The sequence below is a fragment of the Rhinolophus hipposideros genome, assembly GCF_964194185.1.
Source record: "Rhinolophus hipposideros genome assembly, chromosome: 9".
Classification (NCBI taxonomy): domain Eukaryota; kingdom Metazoa; phylum Chordata; class Mammalia; order Chiroptera; family Rhinolophidae; genus Rhinolophus; species Rhinolophus hipposideros.
Window position 1 is genome coordinate 13,155,501 of NC_138055.1, and position 25,850 is coordinate 13,181,350.

Sequence of the window (25,850 nt, forward strand, 5' to 3'; positions counted from 1 at the left end):
GAGAGCACAAATGGTAAGATGCACTGGGCACCAACCCAGCCAGCCAGGCTCGGGGAGAGGTTAGGGAAGGGTGGACAGGACAATCAGCAGATTCCAGAAGGTGTTACAAGCTCTGCTTGTAAAGGATGTTACTTCCTTCTCACGGTGAACTCATCAATCAGTTATCAGATCAAATCACCAAGCATTCATTGAGCACCTGTGTGTGACAAGCTCTGCTCTAGGTGCTGCAGACACAAAGCTAAACATGTCATTGTCCCTGCCCTGGGGCCCCCTGCCCGAGAGGGGGGAGAACATGGCACCGGTCGTCATAATTCCATGCTGCAAATGCAATGATGGAGGGATCAGAGACATGCCCAAACAGAGCCCAGGGGACACAGAAAGGCTTTCTGGGGGAGGTGACCCCTAAGCTGTGACAAATAAGGAGATAGGAGGAGAGAGGGCAGAAGAACTTTGAGGAGGGCCAGTATGAGCAAAAGTATGGAGGTGAGACATGACAGGTAAAGCGGAGGGGAGAGGGAAACTATGAAAGTTTCAGTGTTCCTGGGACACAAACTTCTAGGCAGAGGGCCAGAAGCTGAGGGTGATGAGTAGGCAGGGGCTAGATTACAGAGGAACTTTACTTAATACTTAAGGCTCCAGTCTTTATCCTTAAAAGCCACTGAAGGTTTTTATGCAGGCAGGGGATGGCTGGATTGCCAACTCTAGGAAAGAGTGGAGGATGGGTTTCAGGGGAGCCAACCCTAGAGGTAGGGAGACATGTTAGTGCTAAATGAACGGCGGAATGGACAGAAGCAGCCAAAATATGAAGTGACAAGGTGCTGAGTGAAAGCAGTGGTTGCTAGTATGGAGCAGAGGCCGTGGATTCCGCCTTCTCCACCTACAGGTGCCCATTTCTCAGATTACGGCCCTTGCTCCAAGGCTGGGGAACCACACACTCGCATCAGCTGGAGTCAGTGCTGTCCCAGGCCCCTGCCTGTTCTTCTTCTTGCTAATTCAGAGGGTGGAAACTGAAGAAAGGAGCCAGGGGTTCAGAATTCCTGGTTCCATTCCTGCTTCTAACTAACCCACTTTGTGGCATAAGGAAAGAGTAGGTGTATGGGGGGATTACCTTCTTTTTTATTCTTGGAGGAAATGAGAGGGGCTATTGTTCCAGGACGTTGATGGCACAAAGAGTCCCGCTCATCAATAAGGCTGTGATGTGGGGACAGGACTTGAGGGGTGAACCACAAATAGAGCTACAGGGAGTGAGTGGGATGGGTGTGCACTTGACCCCTCACTGGGCTCCTGATGTATCATTTATCTCTGATAACAGAGGAGCCTTGGGCCCAAGGCTATCCTGAAATAGGAACTCAGTGGTAGGAGATATTAGGGCTCCCCAAAGGAGACTCTAGGAGTTTGCTTCTGGCCGCCAGGGGGAGCTGATGAAGCGAAGATAGAGTCCAGAGAAAAAGACCTGAAGCTTGGTGTCGACAGGGGGTCTAATATGTACACATGCTCCAGGAACTGTGTTTCAGGCTTGGCTCCAAGTGCCTGTATGTATGAGAGTCCTGGGAGGAACCAAGAAAGGCATTTAGGGGCCCAAAGTTGACCAGGACCCTGGACTCCAGGATTATGACCTTTTCATGGCAGGTGGAGGAGCTAAGACGACCCCAAAGAGCTGGGCGAGGAGCTAAGACGACCCCAAGGACTCTGGCCTGGCTTTAGACCATCCAAGGTGTGAACTTCTGGGGCACAGGATGGGGTGTGCCACGGGGCCCAGTTCATGGGGCTTTGGACTTGGGACTCATAGTTAAGGCTACAGATTTAGCAGGTATTGCATGGGACAAACTTATACTAATGTTTAACTGTTTATCTGAAATTGAACTTTTTTTTTTTTTAAATCTGAGAAAGGGCAGAGCCACTTGCCATGATCCGAAAAGCACACAAGAAGAGACCATGGAGCCTGGGGAAGTGTAGACAGCACCTAACTCCAGGGAAGAGGGGAGATCATTGGTGTGGCAGCAGGCTTCATGTAAAGGATCTATGCTCCCTAAAAATGGTTAAGGAAAAAGCTTCAGGCCAAATGAACTATCTAATTCTGGAAGAGCGTGCTCTGAAATCAAGAGCCTCCTTCTTGGGAACAAAGATGCTGTAAACTGTCATTGTCATAGACTTTGCCATTTCCTCTTTCCTGTCTGCTATCCTCAATGCTTCACTGATTCTCTCAAATAAGCATTTTTTTTCCGGAGTCAAGTGAATTCCACATGACTGGGTAACTGATACCTACTACCGTGTTTCCCTGAAAATAAGACCTAGCTGGACAACCAGCTCTAATGCGTCTTTTGGAGCAAAAATTAATATAAGACCGAGTGTGATGTGATGTGATGTTATGTTATACCTGGTCTTATAGTAAAGTAAGACCGGGTCTTATATTAATTTTTGCTCCAAAAGACGCATTAGAGCTGATTGTCCGGCTAGGTCTTATTTTCGGGGAAACACGATATGTGTGGGCAACACACAAGGGTGCTAAGAGGAGGGAGACACAAACCCCATCCCATCCGTGCCCACTGAGCTCCCGGGCTGCTAACATGGTAATTCCAACAACATCAGAAGTGTTTACCAGCTACAGATGCCCTTGACTTTAATTAGAAAGAGACAAATGGCAAGAAAATTACTGTCGCTAAGATGCTGACGTTAATAATTGTTATTATAGGAAGTTGACATTTACTGAATACTTACTATTGAAATCTAAGCTCTTTCCATCATATGACCTTCAAAAGCCCATGATGAAGGTGTGATAGGAGCCCCATTCTGGAAATGAGGACACTGCCCAAGGTACAGAGCTAGTAAGCAGTGAGCCAGGATTCTCCCCAGGGCATTGATCCCCCCTGCCAGACTCCTCTTAGCGGGACCTGGCACTTCTCCATCAAACCAGCGTGCCCACATATGCAACTGCCTACCTGAGTGCATCTTTTGGATGTCTCCCAGACCCTCAAATTTAATATGTCCCAAATGGAACTTTTTATTAACATATTTACTTCTCACCCTCTAAACATGTCCCCCGGTCAGCCCATCTCCATAACTGGCACCAGTGTCAACCCAGGTGCTTAGGCCAGAACCTTCTCTCATGCCCATATCCATTTCACCAGCTGTTGATTCTGCCATCCGAATCCCCAATTCCAAATCCATCCACTTCTCTCTACCTGCATCGTCCAGTACCTGCTTCCAAACTCCAGCATCTTTTTTTTGCCTAGGTTATCGCAGTTGCCTTCTAACTGGTGTTCCTGCTGTCATTTTTCTCTTCATCCAAACCAATCTGTTACTCAAGGGAAGAGTGGGCTTAAAACGTAAATAGGACCCTGTGATGCCCCTGCTTAAAACCTTTCAGTGCCTTTCCATATATTAAGAATAGGCTCCAGCTCCCTACGCATGCCCAGCTCTCTAACACTTCCCTTCCTCCTTCACTCTGCACCAGCAACTTCCCTTTTCCGTTCCTTGAACAGGCCAAGGTCTTTCCTGCCTTGAGGACTTTACTCCTGCTGTTCCCTCTCTTTAAATGTCCTTTCCCTGGCTCTTTGTAGGGCTGGCTCCTTTTCACAGTTCAAGTATGAGTTTGCATGTCACCTCCAAAGGAGGCCTGCCTTCTCTGACCAGGGTATGCTCTTCGCGTTTACACGCCCCATCTCTGGGCCAATTTCATCCTTCCCTTGTTAGCACCTTTTCCCATCTGTGACTATTTTATTTATTTGTTTTTACGTTTTCAAGTTTTCTTTTTCCCCGGGAATGTCAACCTCCTTGGCGGCAAGGTCACATATCTGTCTTGTTATGCCTATCTCGTATGCCCGAAGCACACGTATTAACTGACAGGTGAGCCACGAACTACACACCGTTCATTCTGGAAGCCCCTAGAAACATCTGTTTATTAAGAATCCCTCGGTCACACAAAGTAAGTAATGGTTCTGCTTACTGAATTTTACTAGCCAAGGTAGACAAGCAGGTAAGTAAGACAGTAGGTAAGAAACATCTCTCATAAAGGTCTAGGCAACATGGCTTTCTGTTCAACCGGGTTTGATAGAAAACTAAACTGTGCAAAATCTTAATTCCTGCAGCATTCCTGTAAAGATGACTCAGAGCTCCATTTCCTCTTTCTGAAAAGTCTCTGAAGGATCTGCCACTGAAGACCAACAGATCCCCGATGGCCTGGCCAAATCGGTGTTCCCTTCTAAGTGCAGGTCTTATCTATGCAGAAATCTATTAAGCCGGCAAGCTGGGGCTTCATCAGAAGGTGATCAAGTTAGTGGTTTTCCCTTCGAATAGCTTTCAGGGATGCCATAAAAAATTGGATCAATTCAAGTTAAGAGGTCAGCTACGAAAGCGGTCAATTTCTCTGATTTCTCAAGGGCCCCAGCCCCAACAGACTAGCTCAATAGCTTCCATCATTTCAGGAATGTGACTTCAGAAAGATGTATTCTCGGAGGCTTACAGGCCTCAGCACAGCAAGGAGTGGTGTGGAGGGGGGAGCGGATGCCTTCTGCTGATCTCTTGATGCTCTCTGAGTGACAAATGAAAGCTGGTGAGGCCTCAGACACAGTTTATTCATTTACTAATTTTTAAAGCTAGCATAGAAGTTATGAGCAGGGTCTCTGGTTCCCAGCTCTGCTATTTAGCAGCTGTGTGATCTTGGGGCAAGTTACTTACCCTCTTTGTTCAGTTTTCTCATCTGTAAAATGAGTTTAGTCATAATACCTTCCTTCTAGGAGTTTGGGTGAGGATTAAATGAGATAATCCATGCACAGTGCTTAGAGGAGTCCAGAGCTTGGCACACAGCTCTTGTTAAATGTTAGAGATTTCATATCATAATCATTACTATAGATTACAAAGCAAGGTGCAATCTGTTTGGAGAGAATACACCCTATTTGGCAGATGCAAATACAGAGACACAGAGACTAAAGAACATTCCAGTAAAAGTGCCTCTTAAGGTCTCCAATTAGCTACTGTATCTAACCACCTCCACCAGGATAAAGGCAGGTCTTTTCCCAGTGGGGAAACCCTGGGCCCCAGAAGGGCTGCTGTCCTGTCCAGCATGGTTTTTCAAACAAACTAAGTGATGACACAGGTTGGGAAGGGAGGGGGAAAGGGAGTCACTCTTGATGAGAGCAGTTCCTGGAACAGTTCAACAAGGCAAAAATGAAGCTTCTCAAGGTGCTGGAGGCCCGTGCAGCCAGGATCCCACACCTCTTTCCTCCTCCACCCCCGGGACCAACCCGGACGCACCGGTGCTGGAGGAAACCGGCAGCTCCCAGGTTCCCTGCGTGCTCACTCCAGTATAACTCTGGGAAGCTCATCCTGAGGGCGTGGGCTTGGAAGCCAGAATGCCTGGGTTCATCGCTTGGCTCTGCCCTCACTAACTGAGAAATTCTGCACAGGGTCCTTAACCTCATTTATTTTTCTGATGTGTACAATAGAAACACTAATATTACATGTTTTACTTGTTGAACAAATACTGAGCACTTACCATATACCAGGCATATTACGTATAAGCTTTTTATAAATAGTAACTTGTTTAATTCTCATGATCACCCCTATGAGGAAGTCATTAATATTATTAACTTGTACAGATGAGGAACATGGGGTACAGAGAGGTTAATTAACTTGCTCATTGTCACACAGCTAGTAAGTAGGAGTCAGGATTTGAACCGAGGCAGTCCCACTGACGACTCTGTACCACCCAGTTCTTAGTGATGCCCTGGCGATTTCTGGGCTTCCAAAGGGATTCCTCATGCAGGACTCTGGGATCTGTAGCCCAAGAGGCCTAAACAGTTCCCCCACCATGACCTTCCTCAGCAGTAATAAAAAAAGCTACCCTTTATTGCATGCTCATAGACACTGTGCTGTGCGCTCAGATCCCACCACTTCAACTGATCCTCTCCTCGAAGGAGCTGCTGTTATTCCCATTCGATTGGCAAGGAAACTGAGGCTGAGGTCTGAGAGTCTGACACAAAGCCTGTGCACCCTGGAGCGGGCAGAGCCTCGTGCCCAAGACCAGAGTTCACATCCCCATTTGGCTTCTGACTTGCTACCTGGGACAGGTAACTTAACCTCTCTAAGCCTCTGTTTCCCCGTCTGCAAGACAGGGATGAGAAGAGCAGCACCGTCTGTATCTGTGGTGAGGATTAAAGGAGAGAATACATTTGAACCACGCAGCACAGTGTGTGATACTAACTGCCCAGTGCATGAAATGCATATTCATTACTATACCATTATCTTCTAATTGTAGGTCCTCTTCTCAGGGATGTAATCAGTTCATCTGGAAGTCCCACCCTCCCCCCATCCTCCAACCGCACAATCCTCCAGTCCCTGAGGGCCTCTCCTTGCCCCCAATCTGTCCTGGCACCTGGCCCCCTGAGCGAGCCCTCCCTGAGTCCTCTGCTTGCTGGGCCCTGTGACAACTCTGCTGTTGTCCATGGCTCCTTACTACCCTCTCCCCGGGTTTCTGTTCTCATTCATGTGGGTCTTACCAGCAGGCTGGTAACGTGGGACAGAGCCCCTCTGAGAGGCAGGAGCCTGGGGTCAGCCTGGGGGGCCGTGTGAGGGGAGGGGCCGCTGTGCCCTACTCACAAGGAAGGTGCCCCAGCTCACCATTGCAGGACTGTCGTGGGGATGACCAGGTGAGGGAGCAGCCCCACTCTGCTACCCGGGCCCCACGGACCCATGATGTGGTTTACAGTATGGCTCCCCAAGGCCAGTGGAACAGATGTTAGTGATAATCAGAGAAATAGGAGTATTTACAGTTTTCCTAACACACTATCATTAATATAATGATGATGATAATAATAATAATAATAATTTATACTTAGATAGCTTTCCATGTGCCAAGCACTTCCCATGTAATGGGCCACTTCATCCCCCAAATAATCCCATGGACCAGGCCCTGTCCTCTTCATTTTACAGATGAAAACCCTGAGGCCTGGAGGTTACGTCACTGGCCTAAGATCACACGGCTCATAGGTGGTGGGGCTGGCATTGAGTCCTGAGCCTATGCTCATATCTTGTTTAAACCCTCATCGGAAGCCCAAAAGGCGGGTTTCAGCATCCCCATTTCACAGATGAGGAAACAGAGCCCGAGAGGAGTGACATATGTTGCCCTAAGCGCACTCGGCTCCTTCTCCCTCCATTTAACCCAGACCTGTCTCACCTCAAGGACCAGGCTTAAGGAAGACTTGGATTTGTGTGTATTCCCACACTCTGTTCCAGCCCAATTCCACAGAACCCAACATTACCGAATGTCTGCTATGTGCCACACACTGGGGACACAGGGAGGCCAACCGGATGAGATTTCTGCCCCGGAGAAGCTCGGAGGCTAAAGGAAGTGCCATGGTTCATGCATTCCCACATACACATTCTCTGAGCGCCAGCTACAGGCCAGGCACTGGGTGAGGTGCTGGGATGCAGCAGCCAGTGAGACAGACACGGGCCCTCCCCTCCCAGGCTGTCACGGAAAAGGACATTAAGCAAACTGGCTATAGAGGTGACTACATAATTGAAAATGCATGTGCCTCGGGGAGAAAAATGAAAATACAACACTAACACAAAATAATGATTAAGGATCAAGATGCTGGCCTCTCTTATCTCTCTGCAGGCACATCAGAGAGATTTATGATATCCAGGAGCAGACAACAAGGCTGACTCCATTTATCTGGAACCTCACCCAAGGGCGGCAGGAAAAACTATTGGTGTTCACGTATACGCCAACACAGCCTATTTCCTTGCAGTACAATCTTGGGCAAGTCTCCCCATCTTTCTCTAGGCTTCCACTTCCTCGTGTACAAAATGGAAGAGCAGTGCCTCTGTGTTAAGGTTTTTGTAAGGAATGAGATGGTTGCATATGAATCTATTCTTGTTGGGCTGGAGGCACTGTTTGAATATGGACACAAACCTAGAGCATGTGGGATACGTGATGCTGACATAGACGAAGAATGTCTAGAAGATGTGGAGCTAGGTCAGCCATCTGAAATGTAAGAGAGACATTACAGGCAGTCAACACCCCCATACCTCTTTGGGAACTCGGGGTAATGTGTTGGCTGTGAAATGACACCTAGACCAGGGATGGAAAACAGGGTTCATCTTGGGCAAACTTGGATTCCCCGGTCTGGCTGTTGGCAGTATGGGGTTAAGGAGGATTCTGAGGCCATGTCCAGACTGACCCAGAAAAGGAACCCTACAGAACAGGGGCTTACAGAACAGTTCTAAAGGCAACTGGTAAAGCAGGAGTAGGGCCAGTGGTTTTAAGTCATTAGCTGGATAAGTCACATTTCCACTGACAGCCTGAGTTGCCTTATCTATAAAATGGGGTGTTGGGCTAGTCAAACTCTTGGGTGCCTCCAAGCATGTACATTCTCTGAGCTTATCATATTTTCTGGGGCTCACGTGCCATTCTTTACAATGCAATAGCTTTTCTCCCTTCCTCTATCTCAACATTTTAGCTTCTCTGTTTTTTTTTTTGCTCTTATTTCATACAAATAGTTATTACCAAGAGGATCATTTGGGAAAGAAATGTGTGTCCACGAGTGTTAACTGTCCCCCCAGCATCCATTCTCCACTTCCTCCTTATAGTGATACAGAATCACCTGCCCTTACAAAGCTTTGACTGGGCATATGGCTGTTCAGATAGAGACTACCTTTCCCAGAAATTAGGAAATTAGAAAAAGCAGCCATTCTGACCGTAAGTCAAACAGTTTGTTAGGCACACTGAGAGCTTCCATACTCAAACTATTTTATTGGTTCAATAATAATAATGATAATAATAATAATAGTAATAATAATAGCAGCAAACACATATAGTATTTATTGTGTGCCAGGAATTAGTCTAATTGTACATATACATATATAAAACCTACACATATCTGTGAATGAGTATTACACACATACACACACATTCACATATATGAGCTTATGTAATCCTCACTTTGACCATAGAAAATTTATCTTCATCTTTCAGGAGAAACTGCAGTACTTGCCCCAGGTCACGTAGACTATGAGTAGTAGAACTGAGATTTGAAGCAGGCAGGCTGCTGCTGGAGTTCTGCTCTTACCACTGCGGGACTCCATGGTCTCTCTGTGCTACCAAAGGCCTTCCATGTTCTCACAAATTCTATTCAACTGCTATCTGGGTAACTACTAGACGCCGGGTACTGGGCAAGGTGCCAAAGAAATAGAAATTCCCATCCACAGGCTTCAAATTCAAGGCCCTCTTGCAATAGACCTGAAAAAATTCTCCATCTCAACCATTTCTACTTTCTCACCATTCCAGCTAACAAGGCCAGCTTCCCTCTCCATATACACAGTTTCCCACTGCTTTCTTGTCTGCATGCATGGTGTCTCCCTCACTTCCAATTCTCTCCCCTGTACCCTGCTTTCCTTCCAGTTGTATTCTAGAGACAACTACCATGTAACAGCTTGTGACTTGCAGAATCACAGAATGTCAGTGCTGAGAGAGGGCGCTCAGCTCAACGCCTGACCTTAAGATCAGGAAGCTGGAAGCCTGAGACAGGTTAACTAATCGTAGGGGTCACAGATGTATGTAGGAGCAGAATCCATGTCTTCTTCTAAAGTCATTTAGCAATGACTTTTAGAACCTTTAGGTTTGTGTAGGTCAGTGCCTCTCAGCCAGGGGTGATTTTATCACCCACAGGGGACATTTGGCAATGTCTGGAGACACTTGATTGTCACAACTAGGGAGGTGCTATTAGTGTCCAGTAGGTAGAGGTGAGGGATGCTGCTAGCCATCCTACAGTGCACGGGACAGCCCCCCTCAACAAAAAATTATCCAGCCCAAAATATCACTAGTTCTGAGGTTGAAAAACCCTGGTGGAGGGTAATAATTTTTTTTTCCATCATCTCTTATATATCAAGCAGTTCCCATTACAGGATTCTGTAAGCGTGACAATAAAATGGTGTCTTCAGAAATGGATTGTGAAATGGCAAATCATAGTCCTGACTTGGATACAGGCCCTCGACCCCCCTCTTCAACACATTTTCCCAAGAAAGCCAAATTCCCTTTCACAGGCGTCAAGTCCCGCAATTGATGAGTTTTTCTTTTTCTTTTGGGTAGGAAAAAGATGAACAAATTGAGACTTTTGTGCTGAAGCAAGTCACACCAACATCTCCATGCACCTTTCTAAGAAAAAAAATTATATTAAAGCAGCAAATGGAGCATGCGATGCTTGCAAAGTTCCTAGGAGAAATCTTTGTCCAAAAATTGTGCCCACTTGCTGTTTAATGCTGCTACTAAAATACAGAAAAGAGCCAGCTCATTAAACCTGCCTCGAATAAGAGAAAGAAAGGGTGATTCCACATTCTCCTCCCGGCCAATCTTTTCTGCATTGCAAGAGTACCGAGAGGCCAGGAATCATTCTCCTCTTTAGGAGTAAATGCCCAGTTCGTGGTAAAACCCACTGTGTTTGCCTCCTCTCACAATAGAAAATCTGGGTCTGTTCAAATATGTGAAAAAAGATTTATATCACATGCGAGCACCCAGGAGAATGAAACTAGTGTGTTCACAGCTGAATGTATTGTCATGTTATTTTGAGTAGAAAATAATGAAGTTCCATTACACATCTCTTACTTCGGCATCATGCCTTGTTTCAAAAGAGTTGAAAATAAGGCAAAGTCCCTAGAGAAAGGAGTCACCCCTGATTTTGGCAAGCTGTTAATGTATATACCCCTTTGCCTTTTTGGCAAAGACTTGTTGTTGTCCTCCAGAATGCTTCATCTCCTTTATGTATTGTAGGACCTGAATTTTTCGCTGGCTACGTGGCTGCCCACGACAAAGACTACATTTCCCAGATTCCCTTGCAGCTAGTCCTGGCAACGTGACTAAGTACTGACCAACGGGGAGTGAGGAGGAAGTGATGTGTACAATCTCTAGGGCAAGCCCTATCCTTCTACTTTACCTCTTCCTACCAGGTATAGATCTGGTAGGTGGGGACAGCCATTATCGACCACACAGAGGATGGTATCACCTAAGGGATGGCAGAGTAACAACAGGGAAGGTGCCTGGGTCCCTGACCTGCAGTTGCCGTAACAGCCCAGGACTGCTTATGCCTGGATTGTTACATGAGGGAGAATTTTAAACTCCTATCTTACTGAAGACACAGGTATTCTGCACGTCTGTTATAACTAATGAATCCCCAGCCTAGTTAATCCATTCCACAAATGGTTTTTAAATTTAAAGCAATTCAGTGAAACATGCAGAAAGGGTTAAGTCAATGCTGGGATACTGGGCTAGGTGCTAGAAATCCAAAGATGAATGCACACACCATCCTCCAAGAAATTCTAGAAAGAACTGATAGTCTTCTTGACAACAATTTTCATAAATGAACATACCAGTTCTCGAGGTGTAAAGACAAAGTTCTAGTGTTACACTCCCAGGTCTGTGCTCTATGAAATGCTTTATGACAGGTCTGCACATTTTTTTTTCTGTAAAGGTCCAGATAGTAAATATTTTAGGCTCTGTGGGCCATATGGTCTCTGTATAACTACTCAACCCTGCCACTGTAGTGTGCAAGCAGCCATAAACAATACTAAGCAAATGGGCGTGGCTACATTCCCCTACAACTTTCTTTACAAAAATGAGTGACAGGCAGCTGTAAATTGCTGACCCCTGATCTCTGGTAAAAGATTTAAATAAGATAACCTTCTCTTTGGGATTTATAAGAAACACAGGATGTTAAAAATGTTGAGAAAAAATTTTTAAAAGCCTATTTAATTTTTTTAAAATTTATTGGGGTGACAATTGTTAATAAAATTACATAGATTTCAGGTGTACAATTCTGTAAAGTCTATTTAATTTTATTTAAGCCAGGGTTTCCCGAGTATATTGAACCACTTAACAGGTTTTTTTTAACTAATGCTTATTAATATCCTAGAACTGGTCTTCTGAATGTGCTATAGCCAACACCAGCTAAGTAACTTTTATTGTTAGTGAGTTATTTTAGGCATACATAAAATAAAGAGGAATACAGTGACCACCTACATGCTTACTACCCAACCCAGCTGAAAAAATAAAGCATTACAAATACAAAGACCTCTGTACACCCCTCCTGATTCCATCAACACTGCTATCTTTTTGAGATCACCATTTCTCCTGAATTTGACATTTACTATCCCTATGCATGCTTTATATTTATACTTTTTACTACTTTTATGAATTCCTCATGATATATGGACTGTCTTGAAAGTTGGTAAACTTTCTGTCAATGGTAGTATACTACACAAATCCTGACTCAACTAGCTTTTATCCCCCCACAGTATTATGTTTCCAGAGTTTAGCTGTTTAATAACCTGTAGACCTAGTTCATTTATTTTCATTGTTACTTGGTACTCCAAGTATAAACATACCATAATTTATTTATCTATTCTCCCGTAGACAGACTGCTTATTTCTCTTCTTTTATTTTGCGATTACAAACTCTGCATCTATGAACATTTTGGTACATGTCTCCTTATCTCCATAAGGAAGTTTCTCTCTACGGTATAGACCTGAGAGTAGAATTATGTGTTTTCAAGTTTACTTGAAAGAGGATTCAGAGTCCCCTCCAGTAGTGTTTAAGAGTTCTCATTATTCTATATCTTTGCTCAAACTTGATATTGTCAGACTTTAATTTTTTTGCCAATCTAATGGGTATGAAATACTAGAGTTTGGGAGGTTTGTTGGCAGATGAGGAAATAAGCACGTTGGGCAGAAATTGAACAGACTCAAGAGTGGGCCAAAATAAAAAAAATTCCTGTTCTTCTGGAAGCCAAATCCCATATGGCACATGACATACCCTCAGCCTGCCAGCCTGAATTGGAAGCCCTAATTTGGAAGTGAGCCCCAAATGCCATTTAAGCTGTAGTTCTCTGTGTTGCTGTACGCACCAAATGTGTTTCTGTTTTGCTTTTAACACTTTGGAAGCTCAGAACAAATTCCAAGTGTTGGCAAACTGTCTGTCGCCTGCAATCTGGTTTCCACCCACATGAGGTTATTGAAACTGCTGCTGTAAAGAGTGTGGATGGCTCTTCACTGCCACGCCTGGTGGCATCTCTCGGTCTGCGTCTTCTCCTCCGCAATGGCAGCCTTGCATTCTGGTGACTCCTTTCCATCTGAAGCGCCCTTGGGGTCTGCCACCTCACTTTCTTTGGGCTTTTCTCTGACCTGGGACCACTCTTCTTTTGCCTCATGATGACGTGTTTCCATCAGTCCCTCCCTGGGCAAGTTCATCCACACCCATGACTTCAAAGGCCACCTGTCTGCCAGCATGTCCCCTAAAAGCCTCTTTGGTGAAGACCTCTATTCGGAGATTCACATCTGAATCTCACCTGTCTACCAATGTCTCCATGCTGAAGTCTTTTTGCTTCTGAATTAGTGCAGGAAAAGTCTTAGTCTGTTTAATTACAGTATCACCAACACACCTAGCAATAGCCTTTTTCCTCATTCATTCATTCATTCATTCATTCATTCATTCATTCATTCATTCATTCAACCAATATTTATTGAGCCCACTATGTGCCAGGGTTGGTGGTAGATCCCATGATGAAGGAAACTGATTTCTGCTCCAGTCCTAAAGAGAGAATGAAACCAACTATCTGAGATAAAGTCCAGGCTGTCACTCTTTCTTCTGGAATATTCTATGCCCCGTAACTTCTCTCCTAATCTCTGCTCACTTGAGACAAGACCATATTTGACATCAGGGGCCATATTTGCTGACTACACATGTCTTCCTTTTCTTCTCCTATATCTTCCCACTCGTGACTCCAAGGTTGCAAATGCAGCTGGTGATGGACATTCAACTGCTTTGGACACGGTTCAAATGGACTCCAGCCAATGACAGTTTTGAGAATCTGATACTTCAGAGAAAATATAAAACCAGAGTTATCCAGAGGAACTCTTGAGTCACTGAGGTGGGGACGGTAACCCCTAAGCCAGTCAGTCCCTGTTGATTCTTTTTTTGCACTGGGTGGGGACTGATTCACCAGCAGTGGCAGAAGGGCCAACACACATTGGACTCAGCCTGGCCTACAGACCATATCCCCTGTGATATCCCACCATATCTCTTCAGGATATTTATTTCCCCCCTCTCTCTCAGAGGAAGTTGAGGCTATTGTTTTGGCAACCAGAGGAGCTGACCTTCTTGGTTTGGGGTGCGGGTGGGGCTAAGAATAATCACTAATATATAATGTGCATTATTACACGATAGTGAGTCGTGGTAGCGGATATAAGTGTGCTACAGGGTCTCCATGCCTGACACGGATGCTTCCATTTCCACGGTCAACCACGTGGGATGGCATCTTGCACTCACCATTTTCAAAACTGAACCCGTGATCACTTCTCCCCCATTGTCCCTGTATTTGTATTTGTGATAAGAATCCCTAGCTATATACTCTCCCAAGATAGAAACCTTAGAGACGATTTTTAACATAAAAATTTGGTGAAGGGGAATCAGTATCACGTGTACACGCTACAAAGTCCACGAGTGAAGTAAGTTTCCTCCCATGTCTGTTCCCCAGTGTGGGGTTCAATTACACCCCCTAAAAAGGTATGTTGAAGTTCTAAGCCACCTTTCCTCCCGTGCCTGTGAATGCAATTTTATTTGGTAATAGGGCCTTTGTAGATGTAAGCAAGTTAAGACAAGGTCATTAAGGTAGGTCTTAATCCAGTGTGACTGGTGTCCTTATAAGAAGATGGAAATTTGGACAGAGACACAGAGAGAAGACAGTTGTGTGAAAAAGGAGGCAGAGATTGGAGTTATGCTGCCACAAGCCAAGGAACACCTGGGGCCACCAGAAGCTGAAAGAAGCAAGGAAGGATCTTCCTCTAGAGGTTTTGGAGGGAGCACGGCCCTGCTGACACCTTGATATTGGACTTGTGGCCTCCAGAACTGGGAGACAATAAATGTCTGCTGTTTTAAGCCACCTAGTCTGTGGTCCTGTTAGAGTAGCCCTAGGAACCTGATACACCCAGTTTTCCAATTCCCCTCGGATGTGACACTGGTTATCAGTTTCATATCTACACTTTCGGAGATATAAGTATGGACAGCAAATACACCTGTGTATATTTCACACAAGGGTGACACCTTATACACTATTCTGTGTGGCCTTTTTCACTTGATAACACGCCAGGGCCATTTAAAAAAAGTGTAGTAAAATATATTCAGTGCCCCTTAACCTAAACATATGTACACACATAATTATATGTATCCATGAAATGCTAACTCCCTATGCCCCGCTCCCCCCAGCCCACCTGGGCCTTTTCTAACACTTTTCACTCTATCACCCCCCACATTAGTCACCAAGTCCTGCTGCTTCTACCTTCTCTGTGTCTCTGGCATGCTCGCCATCTCTCTGTCCCCATGCTTCTGCCTTAGTCCAGCGGTCCACACCTCTCACCTGGGTTCTTTCAAGCTTCTTGGCTCCACGCCCCTGCTTCTGCCCTCCTCAGCCCATTGTACAGGCCACTACCAGCCCTTATTTCTACAATATAAATTGGATGTCACTTCCTTGCTTAATAATCTGTGATAATAACCATCAACTCCTACAGGATACAGTCAAAATTCACTGGCACGGCATAAAAGACCTTCCCCGGGCTGAATTTAGCCAAGTTTTCAGTACCAGGGGCAGGTCCACAGGAGGCACTCAACAGTCCTGCTGGCTGAACGCTCTGCACTTGATTTGAAATTCTTGTTTCCCCCAACACACGTTCCCATCTTGAGGCCTTTGCATCTGCGGTTCTTTCTGTGTGGACTTATTTTTCTAATGCCCTCCCTCTTCTTCTCCTCTCTTCACCGTCTCTACCTGGTAAATCTGTTTATTCCTCAGGATTCAGACCAAACAGTATCTTGTGCATTTCTAGCTCTCCCAGACCTCGATCTTTACTGCCTATTAGAGCATTTACCAGATTTTTCCTTCATGACTTTGACCCCTCTGCCCAATCGTCCCTCCCCAGTGTAACTCACAGTAGGTCAGCCACACAGTAGGCGCTTGGTATGTGCCTATGGAGTGCAGGGCTGCCTTGCCCGCTCAGCTCCTGGAGCCAGCTCCATGGCCTGTCCCTGGCACTGTTAGGGGAGGATAGCTGAGCCCCAAAGTGACCCTCCTGGGATCAGGGAGACGGCAGTTTCCTGTCTTCCAGGAGGCGATAATGCATTGACATCAGTGCAAGGGCGGCGGCAGCTCCCACGGGGTCGCCATGGGGCCTGCAGTGTGGACTTTATGTCTGCTGGAAGTGAAGAAGGGGCTGGCATTCTGTGGCTGCACTTCCATGGCAGCCGCGCCGGGGAGGCTATGGGGAGCTGTGGGATTTGTCTAGAGCTAGGCAAGGACAAGGGCACTCACAGGGAGAGGAAAGGGTGGTTCTGACTCTGGGAGAGGCTGGGAGCATTCAAGGGCCCCACAGAGCCATGCCCAGGCCCAGGTGTTCTACCGCTGCAGGTGACCTCCTGCGGGAGAAAGTGTGGAGGCCCTACGTCTGAATTCAGGGCTCGATGTGGACATGACTGAGGGAATGGCTGGCAAAGATGTAGCCCAAGATGTCCCAGTCCCTGTCTCTCCCAGACTCCTGACTGGGATACCCCGCAGGCCTCCAAAGCAGGAGAGTAACACTGTCCCCTCCCCTTCAGATGTGCTCTCTGGACAGCCCATCCAACTGTCCTTCCCTCAGTTCCTCTCTACCCTGTTTTGATTTTCTTTGTAGAACTCATACTCTGTGAAATTATCTTGCTCATTTGTTCACCAGTGTTTATTGTCTGTGTCTGCCCAGCAGGGACTCCGTCTCCTCTAAGCCCAGAAGAAGACCTGCATCCATCTAGATGGATGGAAAGCATCTGACCTTCTGACGCCAAGGGCTGGAATTCCCGTCATCTGGGTGATCATCTTCTTAAAGGGCCACTGATGTTTATAGGAACGAGGGCCAGCAGCTCCAACAGCACAGGGCCTGACTCCTCCTTGACTTGGCAGCACCAGATGCTGTGGTCCTTCAGGGAAGCAGCAGGATCTTTCCTGACTTGGTCTCCCTGTGCCCCACACAGGGCTTGGTGGGCCATCAGCACCTCATCCATATTTGGTGAATGAACCTGAACTTTCAGCTGTCATTATAGGGCTATGTAAGAGGAACCAGAATTTTAGGACAGGTACTATTGTGGCACAACCTCCACCTTAGAACCCAGTCTGACTTGCAGCGTACAAATCGCAAAACCTGCTAACCTCAAAAGGTGTCCAGGAGACCTGGGGCGGATGAAAAGTAGCCGATCAAACAATTCATATGTGGCTCTCTGTGAGGTTCCTCGTCCCACGAAGCAGCTGTCACCCTCATCTTTACAGGAGAGGACAACAGCCCTGTGAGAAGGGCTAGTGACCTGCCCAAGGTCACCTCTAGGAAGCAGCAGACCCAGATGACAGCATCTGGTGTGGGGTTTGGCACTTCGTAGGTGCTCAACAAACATAACGAAACTGCAAAGGAAAGGATATGATGACCCAGGGCTCCTGAGTCCCATCCTGATAACTCTTTGTGCCTTACACCCCAAAACGTATGCACTTTGAGACAGCTCAAAATCTGGTTTGAATTTAAGAAACACCTGCAAAAAGATTAACCATTTTCTAGAGCGAGTTCATGGTTCTAACAACCCTCAAATCCTACTGGTAGGTGCCGTGTAGCAGCTAAGATAGGAACTGGGAACACCCCTTACTACCATTTTTTTTTTAACACAGCCTCACTTTGGAGCAGAAAACCTGCCTCTTACAAATATGGAAAACAACAGTATTTACCCTTTGCATTTCTGAAATGTTTCAAAACCAATTAAAAAAGAAAAATGTACTAACCCTGCCAGGAGGTACCATTTGTCCTGTTCCTTGTTCTATTGCCCAAAAGACAGGAAAAAGAAAGAAAAAAAAGGGGGGAGGGAATTTCTCAGGGGTAGATTGATACTTTAATTAAGGAAGAATACATAGGTCACCCCTTCAAAACTGCAGCCGCATCAAATGGCATTCCTCTTGAATAAACCTGATCACCAGGGTGAGGCTTCTCTGCAGCCAGATAAAGACCAAAGCAGAAATCCCGCAGCTTCTGACCAAGGTCACTCTGAAAATCAATGGCAGCACGCGTGCCAGGCCTGGGAATCCTTGACTTCGGTTGCTCTGTCTTGGCTGGTGTCCGGTTGCCTCCCACCAGGAAACCTCAGCCAGCTGGTAGGTAATATGTGCTAATGGTCACGGACACCCGAGTCTCCCACACCAAGATCCCAGCTCCTGTACTTGTCAGGCCGCCCAACTACCCGAATTTTTCTAGGGCTGTTTTGGACAGGGGAACTCCACACTGACTGACTCAGACCTAGGAGCCTGTCTGGCAACTTCGAAGATGAATGTCTGAGGGGAAAGAGACAAGCAGACTATATATAGATTTTTTTAACTCTACTCGCCAAAGCCTCATGCCAGACCTCATCTGCCTCACGGTAGCCTGTGTGACCTAGGATAAGTTCCATAACCTCAAGTAACCTCAGCTTTCCTATTTGTAAAACGGGACAATAAAGTCTGCCTTGCACAGTTGTTGAGGAAAGCACACCATGAAGACTGTTAGTGCAAGGCTCAGAGTAAGGATGTCTGCATCAACAAAACTTCTCCGATCCTGCTACCCGTAAACTGAAGACAGTAATTCCTACCTCATGTCACATCAAATGAGAATGTACAGCTGTACCTATATGTTGCCTAGACTGAAAAACAGGTACTTTAAAAAAACAACTCATTCATCCTTTCACATACTGAATTTAGTCTAGTTAACGGAACTTGTCTTACACTTATTATTTAGGAAAGCTAATGAAAGACTCTATTTTAGTTGTTATTCGTTGAAAACGATTTTTAGACTTAATGAGAATATAGCTGGAACAATCAATTAGTATATTTTCTATGCACAAATCATTCTTCTAGAAACAAACGAGTCCAGAATGGAGAGATAAATGCCCACAAATAGCCCAGAGACTCACAGGGAACTGACTTCTTTCTCTCCCTGCTCTAAGTGTGTGCGTTTTGGCCTGCCAGGACATCACACGCACAGCCTGAATGCCATGCTGAGTTCTCAAACTGGACGGATGGTGAAATTGAACTCCTTGGCATGACTGTCAGAATAACACACACTTGGTCCCTAGACCATGGAGTGAAAACTCCTTGCTGGACGAGGGCCATAGAGACGCACAGTGGCCCTTGAAGCTCATGTTCAGCCTGTGGAATCAGGACAAAGAACACAGGCAGTTTGAAGAGGGTTGCCAGCATTCTCCAAGAGGACTGAGTCTAGGACTAGGGCGAGGGACCAGAAAACATGGTTGTGTCTCTGGGTGTCTGGGTTTGATATCCGGCGCCTAACTCTGTCACTTCATACCTGTGTGATGTGGGGAGAGTTACCTAATCCTGCTGGGTCTTGATTTCTTCCTCTGTAAAATGGGACAGCACTACTTTCCTGGGTAACAACAGTGTTTGTTTGGAGGCTCACATGTTCAAAGCCTTTCAGAACTGTAAAGCAACACGTAGGTGTGAGCCTCCAATATGAGTTCAGGGGTAGTAGAGACTGGGACAATGCGAGCTCGTAACAACCACGTCGTGAGCATTTATTCCTTTCAGGCATTGTCTGCATAGGTGCTTCTTGTTCATAACCCGGCTTTGTGCTTGCTTTCACCAACCTCCAAAGGGAGCTGCTATGAAGTCTCTGTTTTGGGTGGGGAAATGAAGGTCCAGAGAGGCTAACTAGCTTGCCCAAGGTTGCACAGCTAATTAACCATGTGGCGGGATCTGGACCCAGGCAATGGGACTCTGGAGCCCAGCTTCCTAACCTGTAAGCTGTGGGGTCTCTTAAGAGCATGACAAACAAGGAGTACTTTGTCAGCAAGAGTAAAAGAAACATCTTCCTTTTCCCACCACCCAGCCGCCCCAGGCTTCCTGCAAGGAAGCAAGCTAGAATCTCAAGGTCATCCCAGGTTGGAGCTGGGGCAGTGAGCAGGGGTGATGGGAGTGAGCCTGCAGGTAGGGTGCCACACGCAGGAAACAGGAGGCAGGAGAGTCTGGGGAGCAGAGGAATGGGCTTTGGAGTATGTGTCACCAGAATCTCAACCCTGGCACCTCCACCAACAAGCTGTCCGACCAACAGCTTCCTAATCTGCAAAACAGGAAGATTACACTAACCTCAGGAGGCTGCTTCAGGGACTAAAGGAAATAAGTAACGCATACAAATTTATTGTTGCAATTGATAAATGGCACATAAATGCTCAATAGATGGCTGCTCCCTGGCCTTTCCTTGAGATTTGCTGTTATTCTAAGTGGTAAGGAGTAAGGGATGGTGGCACAGCCAGAAAATGCCCAGACAGAAACCTTAGAATAGCACAACTCAGTCGTTCAAACTATGGGCCTGGGGGGTCTGGGCTACCTGAATTCATGTCCTGGCTCCACTACTTACTAGTCCCTGTGACCTTGGGCATGTTACTTAACCTATCTGTGTCTCAGTTTCCTTATCTGTAACGTGGGCATAATAGTACATGCTTCATAGGGTTTGGAGAATATTAGATATTAGTTTAGCTGTGTAAAGCACTTAGAACAGTGCCCAGTATATGGTAAGCATTCAATAAATCCTGCAATGATGGCTCGGATCAGCCCCTTGCTGAGGGGTATCTCTGGGCTGCTAGTGGGCTATGTTTGATACCGCAAACCCTCCATTTCCTTGCAGATCCCCAATCAGATCCTGGAAGAGTGAAAATCGCTGCAGCCTGGCCACATGATCGGGCCAGATGAACTTCAGAGGAAGGGCGGTTTCTCATCAAGTGGGCAGGGGGCGTTTGAAAATATGGACAATGACCACCTGGCAAACAGCTCAGGGAGTCGGGAAAGCGCGCGCACACACACACACCTCGGCGTTTCTGTGCTTTTTACATTTGGAGTCAGGTTTTGACTCAGCTGAGTGAGTTGTTTTATTTCTTTTGCTTTGGATGAAAACGAGCGCCCGTGCATGGGGTACCCAAGCAGCCCATGAATAATTCCCACCTGCCTGGAGAGGAGACAGAGGCGTGAGAAATAGAGAGCGAGCCACTAGTGGCTCCATCCCCAAGCACGTGAAAAAAAAGAGCTGTGCTCCTCCCTGGCCAGAAATTGTACTCTGCAAGCTTTTGTTACAAAACTACAGGAAGACCCAAATTTACTTCTTGTGGAGGGAGTGGAAGGGAGGTAGAGAGGGAGGGAAAGAGAGAGAGAGAGAACTCACGAATAGAAAGAATAGGAAAGAAACAAGGCACAGGATGTCTTGTAACTGAAGAATCCGGGCATTCCCACAGAGCCTTGCTTCTGTCCTCCATCCATCCCTGGAGCTCTGGGGCTTGCCTATTGTGAAGCCCACGCCCGTCATTTAAACCAGCGCAGCCTCAATCTCGGCCAGGGCACCGTCTGCTGGCCAGCAGAGCAAAGCGCCCTGCAGGACCCAGACTGGAGGGGTGGATGCAATGAGTCCCAAGGCCCGCGGGCTGCCGGCGGCTTCCTTCCCCCCGGACGCGAAGGGCGCCCCCTCCCTACCTGAGCTGGCGCGGCTCGCAGTCCACGCCTGGCAGCAGCAGCCGGGCCGCCTGGCGGACGTCGTCGCTGTCCATGGAGAAGCTGCGGCGGTGGCCGGCGTGTGCCACGGCCACCCGGATCCACTCCATCAGCGGCGGCAGCACGAGGAAGGGCCTGCAGCGGGGGAGTGACGTGGAGATGCGTTAGGGCAGCCGGGGCCCGGGGGCTGCCGGCCCAGCTCCCCCGTCCCCGTTCGTCGCCTGTTCCCTCCACCTCCCGACCCCATCCTGCTTTCCCGGGAGACCTTGCCTCTGAATTCCAGAGTAGCGGGATAGCCTTTGGAGACATCCTGACCGCACCGGTGACCTCGGCGCAGGCTCTCCCGAGTCTTTAGGCCTCAGTTTCCTCATCTATACACCGGGGCTAAAGTGACTGTGAAAGGATGAGATGGGACTATTCTGGGAGTATTATCTCCCTCAGAGATCATGTGAACATAATGGAGATGAATCACTTAAAGCACCAAGCACAGGGTCTGGTGCTTGGTAGAACCCCCCCCGCCCCCCTCCCCCGCTCCCCCCCCCACAAAGCCTCAGGGTATTAGTACTTGGGGCTCCCTATTCTGGGCTCAATGTTAAGGCGACCTTCAGCTCTCCCTTCCCGTCCCCAGGCTGCTCCCTGTCATCCTTCTGGAGCTCTCCCAGGCCTCAGCTCTGCCCAAGCACCCAGCTGCCAACAGGCTTTAGCACCTGGGAAAGGCGTAAAGAGAGCCAAGTCAACAAGCAGCTGCCCAGTCACAGCCTGCAAAGGTGGAGGGGCCCAGGGGGCCTTGGCCACAGGCCTGCAGCTCTGGGAGCCTCCGGTTCCTCACCTGCTAATGGGATCACAGCAGGGTGTCCAGCCAGGGGCAAGAATTAACTGAGAGACAATGCCTGTGGCTGAACTACAACTTTCTAAGTGCAACCCATTTGTGCCATCGTCCTGTTTCTTCCAGAGAGGATTATAAATCTCGGTCCTCCCATAAGGATTACAGAGGAGGGGGGGCGGAGCTTTTGAAAAATAAGGAGACCTGAGTCTATCCCAGGAATTCTGATTTAATTCATTGAGGATGGGGGCAGTCCTTGGTAGTTTTTAAAACCCCCCCCCCATGTGAATTTAATGTGCATCAGAATTATCTGGAGGGCTTGTTAAAATACAGATTGCTGGGCGCCACCCCCAGAGCGTCTGATTCAGTAGATCTGGGGAGGTGACCAAGAATTCGCATTTCTAAGGAGTTCCTGGGTGTTGCTGCAGCAGCTGGGCTGAGGGGCCACTCTCAAAGAATTTCTGCTCTAAAGTGTTGGTAGAGGGCTTGGGAATTACGCGTGTGTATTAAAATGCACCTTCCCAGCCTTATCTCCATAAACGTTGATTGTGTAGGGTCCAGGAGTATAATTTTAATAAGCAGCCCGCATGATACTGATTTAGGTAGACCAAGGACCACATTTTGAGAAACATACTGTGTAGATCAAAAATGTTTCTTCCCATTAAGCAGGGCTGAGACTAGGATGACACATGTGGGGTGTCTAGGGTGCAAAATTTGAAGAGGTCATGGAATTTGTTCTAGGTGCCTCTCTTGCCTTACCCTAGCCCTGGTGCTGACACTCAGTCCAGCATGGCTGCCATGGGAACGAGAGGGGGTAGAAAACAGTTTACAAGGCAGAGAACCCCTCACTATATGCAGATGTCATGAGCTTCCCACCAAGAGTTGGTGTCAGGTTCTGGTTTCCCAGAGTAGGGCCTATTTACCCAATGCTAACAATATCCAACGGCTAAGTGTATTACATTCATCTCAGTTAATCCCATTTATGATCTCATCTAAATGCTTAGGACCAGCCAATGGGCTGGGAGTCAGACCTAAGTGTTTAGACGACATAGTCCATGTGCCATAACACCATGTGATACCGACATTGTCTTGTCCAACTACCCAGCATGCACTCTGTTCCCCAGCACGCACCTGTTACCCGAGGGGAGTACCTTAATAGCACACCTTGCGCAGTTCTATCAATGCAGTCCAACCCCTCTCTGAAAGGACTCCAGCCCTTTAAAAATCTGTACCTCACTTAACCTTCAAACCACAGTTCAAATCCCACCTCTCCCTAGACATTTCTCCTGATGACTCCACCCCACCTGGACCCCTCGCATGGTGGGCTGGCCTTACCTGCTGTCCTTGCAGCTGCCCCATCAGAATGTAAACTCCACGGGGCAGGGACCTGGGACTGCTCAGTTCGCTGATCCAGCCCCAGTTCCTGGCAGGCCGTAGCACTTAATAAATGTTTGTTCATGAAACAGACTAAAATTTACCAATTTCTTACTGGGTGAAATGGATAAAAATCAAGTTTCTGGAGCCACGGACCTATGGGGCAGGCTACCAGGTTATTTCTGCCTGAATGGGCTTGCTGCTAAGCTGTCTCCCTCGTTCTCTCATTCTCTCCATCACCTAAACTGAATCAGGCACCCAATAAACACACACTGACTTGAAATTGAATTGGATTCTATTGTCTCAGGTGAGCAGGACTTATTTTTGTCACCACGTCTCCATCACTGCTGAAACTAGCCCCGAGTGCTCAGAAAACTCCCCTGGGTTGTTCTGCAGCGGCAACGCCATCCCCCTTCTGCCCCCATCACTACTTTACTTTGCTCAGTGCCCCCAAAGCACAGCCAAGCACTGAGCCCAGTCTTGGGGGCTGTGTTCCTTGGGGGCTGAACTCCATCACAGGCTGCCCTTCGGCTGCTGCTTTTCATATGAGATGCCAAGGCCCAGGGCAGGCAGCCAGCTCCTGATGAATGCCAAAAGAGGAGAAAAAGAGGCTCTGCTGCCTTCAAAACACCACCTTGACCAAGACAGCTGGCAGCACCAGAATAAGAAACCTTGATCCCTGGGATTCCAGCCTCCTCTGAAATTTTCTATGTACCTATTCTGTCCTTTCAACATTGCCTTCTTTTCATCCCTCGGACCTCAACAGTTTATAAGCTCGTGAATTCTTTGCCAGCAACTCATTTAAAAATCTTCTTATCTTGTCTACTCAGAGTGGAAAAAAAATAGTACGATTTTTGAGTTTCCTTTGGAGGAGTTGGCAATAGGAAAAAATTCTAGGATTTTGAGTTGAGGAGAAGGTAGAGAATGCTGAGGGAAAAAAGACTGCATTCTCCTTATAGGTTTTTGAAGAAAACATTGTTGCACTGGCTACCAACTTTGTTCTGAAGTCCTCTGTAGTGACCAAAACCTAGAGGGAGCTTAAGGAGCTCGTGGCTTAATGAACAGGCTCTTTAGGTTGTATCAGCATCAGGACCACGGGCGGAGTGTGTAAAAATGGCCAAATCCCTGATTTCAACAGGTCTGGGTGGGGCCCGGGCAAGTGCATTCTAAACAAGCTCCTTTGGGAATTCTACAACAAGCCATGTTTGGTAACCCCTGACAGGTGGCCTGAGGTGAACGGGGGGTGGGGGGGGTTACACAGTCAACTCACATAGGGCAGTGGCCATTGAAATCTTTGTTATGGTGTTCAAAGAGACAGTCTGTGGGGTGGGACCAGACCCTCTAGAAGGGAAGGGAAAGCCTAGATGGGCTTCTTGTAGGATCAAGAGAGCAAGTCAGCTTAGGAAGTTTGCTGGGACCTGTCTGAAATGTGAAGAGAGAGCTCTGGTGATGGGGGTGACTATCTAGAATTGAAAGGAGTTTGGATGGGGAGGGGCTGAGCGCTAAAGAGGATGGTATGACGTGTGGGAGAAGCATGGTTTGGGATTCTGCAGAACTGAATTCCAGCCCTGAATCTGCCTGGACCTCACAGTAGGACCTCTGGCTCCGGCCTGTAAACATTTGGCTCTCAGTGCCTTCATCTGTAAAGTGGGTGGTTTTGGATCAGATGATCTATTTCAGGGGTCAGCAAACCTTTTCTGTAAAAGGTCAGATAGTACATATTTTGGGATTACAGGGCACACAGTCTTGTTGCAACTACTCAGCTTGCCCATTATGAGAAAACAGCCACAGATAACACATAAATGAATGAACTTGGCTGTGTCCCAGGAAAACCTTCTTCACAAAATCAGACGGCGGGTCATAGTTGGCCGACCCGGGGGTCTATTTGGTTTCCTCCTTCTGTAAACCTTTTTGATTCTATTGAAATAGTCAACTGCCTGGGGGCTTAGGAAAGGTCCCTTGTGTGAAGCAAGGAAGGTGGGAATAAGCACAGGAAGGTGCTAGTGATGGGGACAAAAAGCTCTGGAGATATTAGAAAATAGGACCCTGCCACAAAGAGGTCATGGCTGGATTTGGGGACGACT

At 47.2% G+C, this 25,850-nt stretch overlaps 1 protein-coding gene across 3 annotated transcripts in view; it reads right to left on the bottom strand.

Moving 5' to 3' along the window:
* ABTB3 (ankyrin repeat and BTB domain containing 3) overlaps window positions 1-25,850 on the bottom strand; it is a 275,923-nt gene that overhangs the window by 40,428 nt on the left and 209,645 nt on the right. For all 3 annotated transcript variants that reach the window (XM_081060705.1, XM_081060706.1, XM_081060704.1), the window contains exon 4: window positions 21,552-21,704. In XM_081060705.1, the coding sequence (XP_080916831.1) occupies window positions 21,552-21,704 (153 nt within the window). The remainder of the gene's footprint in view (window positions 1-21,551; window positions 21,705-25,850) is intronic.